Here is a 12,918-nt window from a genome sequence, read left to right as displayed (position 1 = left end):
GTAAACAAAGAATTAAGAATAAACATCTAACATATATATTAACACAATTTACTTTTAAGCTAAAACAAGAGCCTCAGGAAGACCACCCAATCATAAACCGAATCACAGAGAAAGTAACATTTGGTTGATTAAACAGGAAAGCAACTATTCATAGACCGTGCCAAAACTAATAAATAAAGAAATTGAATACATCAATGATAATGTGCCGGTTTATCTTTATTGTTACAAACAACTTTTAAGTAGCATATCATCCAAGACAAAAATAAACAATAAATTCACAACATGAGACATCTAAATGACGTCATACTTCAGGCATTACTTGGCTTCAACAATTGATATGTAGTTTGGTCACGAATGCAAAACAAAACAACGTCTGCCAAATGCTATTTACTTTTTTCTGTTTTTTGGGAATTAAATGCTATTTACTTTTGCCAATCATTTTGAGACCTATCTATAGCTTTAAATATATAAAATACCTTTAAACCCTAAAAAAGTATAATATGATTATCCTCACTATAATAATAATATTAAAAAAAAAAATCTACACAAGATTAAGAGGCATGAACACTGCAAAAATACTAACATAGTGATTGGACAAACTTAAGATGTAGAGAATTCAAACAATATATTTTGCAGAAAATGACCACAAAACCCATAAAGCATCCATCATTTTAATCCTAACACCAACAACTAATTTGTCGCAACAAGTCCTAAATTCTTAAATTCCTTTAAAAATCCTCAAATTCATCCACCCATTCAAGAGACTGATAGCAGGAAGTTATATATATATATATATATATATATATATATATACATATTAATGACCAAAATTAGGAAAATTATATTAGAAGTCTTGACAATCCAAATTTAGAAGTCTTACGAATTCTATAAGATAGGACCAAGGGAGGTCAAGAACTAAATTTCCAGCGTCTTTTATGAAAAAAAAAAAAATTTACCAAATTAGAAAGATACACTCATTTAGTTAGCACTTAACTCCTGAACTAAATCTAAAGTGATCAAATTTTAGTATTTATGATTTCACATCTTTTAAGTGGTTTACATTGTCATGAATATAAGACATTGTCAATTTAATATCATTAAAAACATACCACATAATTAATTATCGAAATTTTGGTAAAAAATTTGGTACCTGTAATATTGTCTTTTTTTAATTCCTATGAATATTTATTCCTAATTTTTTTTTAAGAATAACCATTTTATATATCAAACTTGACCTACAAGTGAACCATTTGATACAATATTTAGGGGTATTTTTTGACTTTTTTATTATGGGTATTTTCAGAATATAGAAATATTATCAAAATTATATTATAGTAGTTAATTTTTGTTGTATGAATAGAATCACTTTATAAGTTATAATAACCAAATAGTCTAACTTTCCACTTAAATTCCCTAAATTACCCATTCCATCAGGAAAGTTTTCTAGATGATTAATTTTAAGGCCTTACTTGGAAAATGGTAAAGTTTATAAAAATCTAATTCCCTTTAAAAACTGACGATTTTTTTTTATTTGGATATTTAATATAAGATGGAAAAGTATAAATTTAAAAAATTAAATCTCACCTATAGAGGTTTATTTTAAAAATCCAAGGAAAATAGTATTAAGATTTTTTTTTAAATATAAATTTTCCCTTAATTTGGTATATAATATCAAATTTAATTACTTACCAATCATAATTTTTTTTTTATCAAATATAACATGAGAAAATTTAATTTTTAGGAAATTAATTTCAAAAAACTAAATTCTAAAAATCAATAACTTTTCAAATGAGATATAACTGTAAAATAATTCAAATTAAGTGTTGCATTGTTGAAAATTGAATGCAATAAAACAAAAATATTTAGAACAAGTACCCAAAACAAAAGCAAAAACCAATTAAAAAAAATTACAAAGGATAAGATGAGTACAAGGAAGGCACATAAACAAAAACTACACTAATGTTTATATTGAAGTTTAATAAATTTTTTTAAAAAATATACATTTAAAAAAAAATAGATTATTATGAATTTTTATAGATTCCATATAAATTTTCTAAAAATTTTACAAAATTTGTAGAATTAAAGTTGGATTTTACATTGAATTTTTCTTCATAATTTTACTTTTTAAGTTATTTCAACTTCATTAAAATTCATTATTTTTTAAAATCACTTAAAGTTAATGAATTTTTTAAAAAATTCATAAATTACACAATCCTAATTAAGATTCATTTAAATTTTAATAGACATTTATATAATCTATTAAAATTAAAATTAAATATTCCTAATCTGTATAAACTCCTTCAAAACATGAATCAAATATCCCAAAATTTTTAAAATCTTTTATAATCATATGTATTCTAAAATTGAATTCATGCATTAACTCTAAAGAAATTTTTTTTTTAAGTTTCATATGTACGCGAACTTACCTTAAAAAAAACACTAAAGACTCATGTAATCAAACTTGAAATCTCATTCATTCCCAAATAGCAGAAATATTTCCAATCTCCATGGCTTCGGATCCAATTAGTACACCAACCAGGCCAAACCATTCTCTGCCACTACCACTCCGAGATCGAGTAGCCATAGTCACCGGTTCGTCCCGTGGAATAGGCCGAGCCATCGCTCTCCACTTGGCCTCACTTGGTGCCAAGCTCGTAGTCAACTACATCTCCAATTCATCCGAAGCCAATTCTGTTGTTTCCCACATCAACACCAATTACTGCTCAGGCTCTGAAACCCCAAGAGCCATTGCAGTACAAGCTGATGTGTCCGATCCAAACCAGGTGAAGTCACTCTTCGACAATGCCCTGCAGGCCTTCAACTCCCACCCCTACATCCTGGTCAACTCGGCCGGAGTTGGAGATCCCACAAACTTACCCTTAGCCAAAGCTTCAGTAGAGCATTTTGATAAAATTTTCAGGTAAAACTAACCCTGCTTCGATGGGAAAATTATACCAGTTTTGTCTTTTCTATTACTTGAAAATAACAAAAACATGCCCTTTTAAGTTTCAGTTGCAACTTTGCAATTTGCTCTTTCGAATTATAAGTTTTGCAATTCTCATATATAAAAATGAATGTGTGGAAATGGTAATAAATGTCATGTGCAGTCTAGTTAATTGCATCAGTATGGACAAATGTAAATTTTTCATGTTACAATTATTGAAAAAAAAAAAATGTACATATATAAGTGTGTGAAAAATGGCATATTACGATTTACACAGTAAAAATTCATTTTACAATGCTTATACAAAAATATATATATATATGTGTAAAAATTTTGCCAGTTAAAGAATATCAGCATAAACTTTTCACTTTTTCAAAGAAAATGTATTACTCTGTTTCACCAAGTGTTGCTTTTCAGTGTCAACTGCAGAGGGACATTTATTTGCTGTCGCGAGGCAGCAAACAGGCTGCAACACGGAGGCGGGGGCAGAATTATAACGGTATCGTCGAGTGCAGTGAAAGCAGTGATTCCGGGTCTAGGGGCTTATGCGGCATCAAAAGCGGCGGTGGAGACCATGACCAAAATACTAGCAAAGGAGCTCAAGGGGACTAAGATTACTGTCAATTGTGTATCACCAGGGCCAGTTGCAACTGATATGTTCTTTGCCGGGATAAGGGAGGAAGAGGTGAAGATGGTGATAGAGGAGTGCCCAATGGGTCGGCTAGGGGAGACCAGGGATGTTGCCCATGTTGTTGGGTTTTTGGCTTCTGATTCCGGTGAATGGATCAATGGGCAGGTGATCCAGGTTAATGGTGGAATATTTGCTTAGCAACTTGTTTTTGGTGAATAAGCGCTAGCAATTTAAGATCATGATCTTCCAAATTTCAAACATTTTACAAGTTGATAAAGTTATGAACCTTCTTTACGTTTTAAGTATTACAAAACTTGTATGAACATAAAAAAGTTCAGATCACTCACCCAATTAAATGTTAAAATTGGATGCCACACCTCCATATACATAATAAACTGAGAATTGCTAATTTGACAGAGACCAAGTTATATTGCTAAAGGCAGTGCAGCAACTCTTTTGGACAAAGGCATGCTGGCTCAAATGAGATTAAACCGTAACAAAGATTCACATTTTTACTATCTGCAAACATAAATCCTAAATAAAAATAATTAAATAAATAAATAAGTTTCGATGTGGTTCCTATAAAATCATAGTTGCAGCTTTACAGCAAAGAGAGTTCCATAACAACACATGTATACCAAGGCTATCCATACAAAATATTTTCCCAGAAAACAGGAGTCAATGTATAAGCGTAGTGTATGTGAGCGCCAAGCAAAACACTCATCAAGTGTCTCTTGTGACACTCAATTTCATTTGTTGAAATACCTGGAGGTTACTCAATTGATGCCTGAAACACCTTAAGGTTTTTCATTTGTCATTGTCTTCAAAGCTACAAAATCAAAGTTGAGTTTGTACATAAGCTGGCACAGCTTTACCTAGGCCACATAACTGAAATTTTCTAGTCAAGATTTCTTTCCAGCTATGTCTTCAAGAGTCAGACTCAAGGTATCAGTAGTACCTTTTTTCACCTCCTCCCCACGGGCTGCCAGAAAATCCTCAACACTTCCTGGTTCTCCAAACCACCCAAGATGATCAGCAATCAGGTGTAGATTATTACATCCACCACACCGTGCCACCACCACACCTTTCTCATATGATTCACGACAAGTTGTCTTGACAGACCTTGTTTCACAGACCTTGCATGTAAAGATCATGGCCAGATCATGCCTTGAGGATGTTTTCAAGTTGGATACAGCAGAATACTCCACTGCAGAACTATTATTACTATCTATACTGGAAGGAACATTAACTGAGTCAGAACTAGGCTTCAAGCTGCCGGCATCATTATTTCCAGAATCTTCACTCTCAGAGCTGCTTGGGTCTGTTTGAGTCTGAATCCCTCTTTTATAAAATTCACGCTGGCTAAAGGAACAAGTCTGAATCCCTCTTTTCAAAAATTCACGCTGGCTGGTGGAACTACTTTCACAAGGAGCGAATTTCCAAGAGGATTCTGCCAACAAAAATTTATATTTGAGAAAAGAAGACAGAAAACGAAGAGACCAAGATAAATAGACATTGAATTGAAGCAAGAAAACTTGGGAAAACATTTTATATAGAGCAAATGTACGACTGTCAAAATAGTAAATTTAACAAAGGAGTAATCTCTCAGAAGTAATCTGAAGTGCATGGCACACAGAGAAGAATAACAAAAAAATGCAGGCGGGGCACTGTCCTCCTCACGACCCCAAAGAAGAGAACACCAAAAGAAAAACAGAGAGTATAACCTCAAAAAGGACTTTCAACAAACATGAAGTGCTCATTTGAAAGTAATTTTTCATACACTCAGTAATATTCTTCCGCCTTCATGGTTTCGAGATTTATATAGACTATAGTCTACATTCAATACAAGTTCTTGTTTTTGGGCATATTAATGTACATGATCAAATCCAAAACATTCATGTTCTAACAATGTGTATTTTTGGAGTTTGGAATCTATAAAAGAAACAGAAAAATAAATAAATAAATAAAGGATTTTAGTTTTCATCTTTCCTTTAAAAGAAGCATATAAAGAGAAGAAAAACATCAAACAAAAATGTAAAAGAAAAACACATATGACTTGAACTTTTATGTTTCTATGAAACTACTTCTCTTATTCTTTCCTCAGTGGATTCCACACTCCATACAAGGAATAAAGGAAATTAGCTTAACATCCTATCGAATTACAAATATGTAATTTCTTTCTTCTTTTCTAATTTTCAATCAACTTAAACTTTGAACGATTGGTTCTTAAAAATTCGCCCAGCATTAGTCAAAATTCACTAAGACGTGTTAAGAAGAAACTGAACTTACAAGCCAAAATGGAAAAGGAGAAATATAAAGATACACATGATCATTTGTACAAGTTCTTGCCAAAACTTTAATGCTATTTTTAGAGTAAGGATTCAACTAACTTAACTATAAAAAAAAAATTTTTAAAAATTAAAAAAAAAAAGAAAGAAAAAAAGAAAGAAAGAGAGCAAAGAATTCCCACTTGTTTTCAAAGGAAAATAAAACTTCTAAATTGTATGCATTTTATTGGTGTTTCAAAGTCGTATCATTTGTTCAAAAAAAAATTTCATTTTTTATATTTCCCCAATACTTTCCTGCTACCAAATATAGCATCAAGGCATATTACAATAACTTCTTGCTTTCCACTCACAGAACCAAAAAATATAAACTGTGTCAAAAATTCCTCAATAGAGTAATCCGCATAAAGAAAAAACAAGTCTCCAAAAAGTCTTTCCCCTCACTTTATTCTTCAGTTTTTCTTGAAAACAAACAGAAAATACAGAATTTCAAGAATATCATAAACAGCATATGACCCAGATACAGGAAATTAACCACAACTCAAAAGTAAATAAAAAAAAACTGTCATACCCAGATGCTGTCATGGTTTAAAATGCATGCCAAACAGGAAAGAAATAAATAAATAAATGAAGGCACTAAAATCGTTGGACATTATATAAGGGTTTTTAGTGAGAAATAATAAAATGGAAGATAACCTTTGAGAAGAGGAATCTGAGGGTGATGCTTGCGTACGAGAAGTGAGCTTATTCGCCTCTGCAACATACGAACCGCCATGGTTGATTTCTATCGCCCAAGTGTTCCCAGCTTGACGATGCAATTATCTATAGCAATCGTAGGGTGACCTTGAGTTTCTGCCCTCTTTTTATTAGTATTTTTCTTTTGGAAATAGATTGTGTCCGTTTTTTTAAAAAGTTTTTGTTTTGCTGTATTACATTTTTTTTTTTTTTTTTTTTTGGCGTAGCTACATTTTTTATCCTCTTTTTGTCCTCTAAATTAAAAATATGTGAATTATTATTTTCTCTTTAGTCAATTTTAATTTTGCATTAGATTTAATTGATGGAATTAATTTACATATACTTCATTTAAATCTCCTTACAAATCAATTCATTGTATTTTAGTTAATTTTTTTTACCATAAATATGGTTAACTTTGTTGGATTATTAAAGAAAATTGCTTATTCAACTAAATTAATAGAAAAATAATTGAATGTCCAGGGTTCCAATCCCACGGACATTTCAGCTCAAAATCTTTATTGCTCTTGAGTTTATAAATGCAAACTATGCGAAAATTGATATCCAGCGATACTTATTTAGCGACGCTACGAAATGAACAAGTCTGAAAAAATAAAAATGCTACTCTGAAATTAATGCGTCAGTAAAAATTCAATAAATATACGACGTACTATATAGATTGTGCGTCGTCTGTTTTTTTTTTTTTTTAGTTCTTTTAATTAATCTAATTTTAATTCAACAACAAATAAACCATAAAAATATTAGAGCAACATAACTGAGGTTGTTTTTTTTCTTTTTTCTTTTTTGTTATATATGTAACAGGCGACACACCAGTAAGATTGTGCATCGCCTGTTCTCTCTTCATTTTTTTTTTAGATCTTTTAATCAATCTAATTTTATTTTAATAATAACAATCAATAAAAATATTAGTGCACCAAAACTGAGGGTTTTTTTTTAATATATAAATAGATAACAGGCTGGTGCGTCGCCTGTTCTCTCTTCATTTTTTTTTTTAGATCTTTTAATCAATCTAATTTTATTTTAATAATAACAATTAATAAAAATATTAGTGCATCAAAACTGAGGATTTTTTTTTTTAATGTATATATAGAGAACAGGCGATGCACTTAGATCTTTTAATCAATCTAATTTTATTTTAATAATAACAATCAATAAAAATATTAATACACCAAAACTGAGGGTTTTTTTTTTTAATGTATATATAGATAACAGGCGACGCACCAATAAGATTGTGCATCGTCTGTTCTCTCTTCACTGGGTTTTTTTTTTTAATATATATATATATAGATAGATAACAGGTGACACACCAATAAGATTGTGCGTCGCCTGTTCTCTCTTCACTTTTTTTTATATATATAGATGACAGGTGACATACCAATAAGATTTTGCGTCGCCTGTTCTCTCTTCACTTTTTTTTTTTTTTTGATTTTTTAACAAAATAAAAATAGAACCATAACAAGAATTGAACCAAGAACCTCCTACACTCTCAAGAAATCACCACACCACCAAGTTAAATGACTTGTATGTACTAATGCAACAAAAACTGCTTAATATAGTATTAGGCAACGAATTACTTAAATAATGCATCGCCAAATAGATGAACAGGTGATGCATTCTTCAACAAATGCATTGTTTATTCTTTTCTTTTTTTTTTAATTTTTTTGTTCAAACATTTAAAAAAATAAAATCAAAATAGGGCAATAAAAAGAATTGAACCCAAGACCTCGTACACTCTTAAAAAATCACCACACCGCCAGGCCAAATGACTTATATGTACTGGCGACGCATTCTTCAACAAATGCATCGCCTATTCTTTTTTTTTTTTTCAATTTTTTTGTTTAAACATTTAAAAATAAATAAATTCAGAATAGGATCATAACAAGAATTGAACCAGGACCTCCTACACTCTCAAGAAATTACCATGCCACTAGGCCAAATGACTTAGATGTACTGATACCGCAAAAACTGGTTAATATAGTGTTAGGCGACGCATTATTTAAATAATGCGTCGCTAAATACATGAACCCACGCATTGGACCTCCTACACTCTTAAGAAATCACCATACCACCAAGTCAAATGACTTAGATGTACTGATACGGCAAAAACTGGTTAATATAGTGTTAGGCGATGCGTCGCCTAACACTATATTATTTTAACAATGCGTCGCCAAAATAGATGAACAGGCGACGCATTCTGCGAAAAATGCGTCGTCTTTTTTTTTTTTCAATTTTTTTGTTTATACATTTTTTAAAAAAAATCAAAATAGGGTCATAACATGAGCTGAACTTAGGACCTCCTATACTCTCAAGAAATCATCACACCACTATGCCAAATCACTTGGATATAATAATACAATAAGAACTAGCTAGTATAGTTTTAGACGATGCAGTCTTTTAAGAAAAAGTCACTAAATAGACTAAAAGGCGACGCATTGGTAAACAATTGCGTCGCCGTTTCACCCAACCAATTTTTAACTCTTTTTTTTCAATTTGAAAGTTATTTTTAGTAATTTTTTAGTTTTGCAATGCTTTTTTTTTTTTTAATTTGTAGATGACCAATCAACAAAACTAATTAAAAATTAAAAAGAAAATGGAATAGGCGACGTGTTTTAATGGAATTGCGTCGCCTATTCCTTCAATTATTTTTTATTTTATTTTTTTTTTAAAGCAATTTAATAGATTTCCAATTTTTAAAAACAAGTAAACTATCAATGATCACAAACACATGAAAGTTAAGCTCATTTAACATACTTATCTAGATAAATTGGTCAATAAATGCTTGTTGAATTAGAATTCTATATTCGGTACCCTTCTCAAATTAGGTCTTGAGATATTTTGTGTCTCGTCTATACACATATATGTATAACTGAGAAGAGCATTAACAAAACTATTTTCTATTTTTAGATCAATGGAATTTATGTTCATTAGATTGCTACATGAATATATTTGCAGATGAACAATTAAAAAATTATTTAAAGATTATAAAAAAAAATAAAACAGGTGATGCTTTTCGACCATAATACGTCGCTTGATCCCAAAATTCAAGAACAGGTGATCCTTCTTGAAGAGAATACGTCGCCTATTCTCTCAATTAACAAAAATAAAAAATTTAAAAGACATGCAAATTTTATAAAGAATAAAGGTATACTTGAAAAACAGAAAAATAAACAGCAATCTTCGATATTTTGCTTCGCATTTTTAAGAAATATTTTCAGTTTTTATTTGTAGTTAAAAAATAAAAAAATTAATAAAAAAAAATGCAATTGGAAGAAAAGGCGCGCTCTCACCATTTTTTGAAAATTTTTGGAGCGTTTTAAAATTTTTACGCGCTCCTTTGAATCCATTTTTTCTTTTTTAAAACTACATCAAGTACACTACCTAATCGATATTAGATTTGAAAGCAATCTAAGAGAGACTTGAAGAGTGAGATATTTCAGGTTTCATTTTTCATTTGCTTACGTTGTCATCGGCCGAGAAGCTGGATTTCTCTTTGTCGCCCTCATGATTTTTTGGTTTTCTTCTTTCTTTGTCTCCATCATTTAGGTGAGTTTCTTTTTTCTTGACATGAGGTGGGTTGTTTTTTTTTTTTTTTTTTTTCATTTTAACTGCAGCTTAGGTTCATTGGGTTTTATTAATCTTGCTTTTCTAGAAATTATGTTTGTGATATTGCTTGATATTATTTTGCTAAGTTCAACAAGTATTTTATGTTGAAGATCAACTTAAATCAAGATGGTTTATTGTTTTAACTTCACCACAACATCGTATTTTTGTTGAAGAAGATGTTCTTGGAGATACAAAGATGGCTCACAATCCATTTGTCATATAGTTGTCAAGTATCAATGAAAATGATAATAAGGATGAATGTGAGAGTGACTATGTTTATAATGACTGTGAGGGGAGAAATGTGCCTCGTCAAATTTTAAGAACAATGGTAATATTCTTTAAATTTTCATTTACTAAATTACAAATTTAATAATGATTAATATTTTATTTATTTTGCATAAGTGCTAATAACTTTTTTAATGTTTCCATATATAGTATGAGAATGTAATATCGTCAACAAGAGGATGTTAACTTCCATCTCAATGAATATGCATTCATGAAAGTTTAATTAATATTAAATTTGTTATGAAAAATACAATAGCTTACAAATTATGTAAAAATATATCAATGAGATGATATTTAATTTATTTGATAATTAATTTGTTATGACAAAATATTTATTTAAAATTTTTGTATTTTATTTATTTTGGATGAAGCTATTTTTTTTTTTTTTTGTATTTTAATTATTTTTATATTTTTACTATTTTAATCACTTTTCACAAAATTTAAAAAAATTAAAAAAAAAGAAGGGGTGACGCATTAACAAATAATATGTCGCTAAAAGTGTCAATGCGTCGTTAAATGGACGACTCTATTAATGCGTCGCTAAATAGGCCATTCTACTAATGTATTGCTAAATAGTCAACTCTATTAATGCATCGCTAAATATGCGACACTATTAATGTGTCGCTAAAAGTAAATATGCATCGCTAAAAACTCAAAGATAGGCGACTCTCATACTGCGTCGCTTGTTGTCTTATAGATTTAGCAACAGGATGTTAGGCGACACCGTGCGATTCGTCGTTATTTATTTTGTGCGATGCATTTATTGCGTCATTTATCAACACGATTCTAGTAGTGGCAATGTTGAAGGCTATGGTTGTTCTTCTTTATTTATTTATTTTCTTTGTCCGATAAAATCCTAGTTTATTTTTGGTATACTTACAGAAATATACCTTGTAGTTTGAAAATTTTTCAAAATTATCCTTGTGTTTTTATTGTTTTTTAAATATTTCCATTATAGTTTTCTTTTTCTTTTCAAATTATTCTTTTTAATTGAGAATATATAATTTTATTTAAAATTAGCAAGTAAAAAGACAAAAACATCCATATAATTAAAAGTTTATTAATATAAACCCTATTAGGTATTTAAAAAACTTTTTACTGAACACTCAAAATTACCCTAACTTCTTTCCCAAATCCCTGGACATAAAGTGAATGGTAAGACAGGTCTCCTAGAAGGAACAATGGCTCGACCTAGATGTATTAATCGGATGGGAATCAACCCAAAGAGCTTCTATTAAACAAACTTCATTTAGTGTTTAAAATTAATTCGTTTCTTAATTTTCAAGTTTAAAAAAGCTAAAACCAAATCAATTTCAAACCGTTTGAGCTTGTTTGGAATGTTAAATATAACGTTAGCAAATTGAAAGAAATACCAAGAAATAAACTAACATGGACGGTCATATAAGTTATGGCATTATTTTATTTTCCTGTTTATATCTGCTGCCGATATAATATAAGTCAAAGTCCATTTTGTTTGTGTCTATTTAGTAGGCCAGTATCATTTTAAATAAAAATAATGAAAGAAAAATCGTTCATATCTTATATTTTTAACCTTATTATTTACTATTTTCTGATGCTAAGAAAATCTTTCTTCTGTTTCTTGAGAATAAATTTATTTTAGACATCCGTTGGATGCAAATACTAAAACATCACAATCCACGCCATTTGACTCCAATTAAAGGCATGCTATTGTATCATGACATTGTCACAATAAATAAATAAATAAATAATTGGCATAAATAGCCTCTTTTCCTATTCCAATGAGGAATGCCATATTTTCCCAATTGCAATTTTGAAACCAAAAAATTCAACCGATAAAATTTGTTAGTGGATTCTACTATTAAAAAAGGGTGGGATCCATATATTTATTGAATTAAATTTATTTTTTAATTAATTAAAAAATATTTAAACGTGGCTTTTATATTTCTTATCTCTAGTACACACCCTTTTTTAATATGGATTAAATAATTTGGTTAAAAAAAATTAAACTTTAATAATATTATTAGTTGGCATTTATTATTGAAATAATAATACCAAAATTTTATATTGACATCAACATTTATCTTTAAAAAATTTATACTAAAATTAAATTTTAAAAATAATAATGATAAAGTACAATTCACTATTGCAAATGCTCTTGCCGGCAGCTCATGATGGATCATTCTTCACACAGTTCCAACTGTCTCGTGCACATATTATACATTTTAACTCCTCTCTCAATCTCCAATTAATGGGAAGGCACCACAAAAAAATAAAAAATAATAATAATAACAATAATAATAATGATGATGAGGATGGGAATAAAAGTAACAACAAAAAGTCCATGTCAATCTCCCATAAGAATTTCCTCCGTCGGTGTTAGATCTTGTTACTGTTAGATTTTACCTTCTATCTCAACCATTTTAGATTGACAAAAA

The 12,918-nt window shown here is 29.7% G+C and overlaps 2 protein-coding genes across 2 annotated transcripts; one reads left to right on the top strand and one right to left on the bottom strand.

Moving 5' to 3' along the window:
- The first annotated feature begins 2,443 nt into the window (after positions 1-2,443).
- On the top strand, positions 2,444-3,869 carry LOC132805139 (NADPH-dependent aldehyde reductase 2, chloroplastic-like). Its single transcript, XM_060820009.1, has 2 exons — positions 2,444-2,920; positions 3,362-3,869. The coding sequence occupies exons 1-2, from the start codon at positions 2,508-2,510 to the stop codon at positions 3,771-3,773; spliced, it is 825 nt and encodes a 274-aa protein (XP_060675992.1). The 5' UTR covers positions 2,444-2,507; the 3' UTR covers positions 3,774-3,869.
- Positions 3,870-4,105: 236 nt separating this feature from the next.
- LOC132805140 (uncharacterized) lies at positions 4,106-6,751 on the bottom strand. The gene is made up of 2 exons (XM_060820010.1): positions 6,557-6,751; positions 4,106-5,025 (listed from the first exon to the last, which is right to left on the bottom strand). Exons 1-2 carry the CDS (start codon positions 6,633-6,635, stop codon positions 4,478-4,480), a joined length of 627 nt encoding a protein of 208 aa, XP_060675993.1. The 5' UTR covers positions 6,636-6,751; the 3' UTR covers positions 4,106-4,477.
- Positions 6,752-12,918: the final 6,167 nt, after the last annotated feature.

Source organism: Ziziphus jujuba, chromosome 8, assembly GCF_031755915.1.
Source record: "Ziziphus jujuba cultivar Dongzao chromosome 8, ASM3175591v1".
Taxonomy (NCBI): domain Eukaryota; kingdom Viridiplantae; phylum Streptophyta; class Magnoliopsida; order Rosales; family Rhamnaceae; genus Ziziphus; species Ziziphus jujuba.
This window is presented reverse-complemented; position numbering and strand designations above follow the sequence as displayed.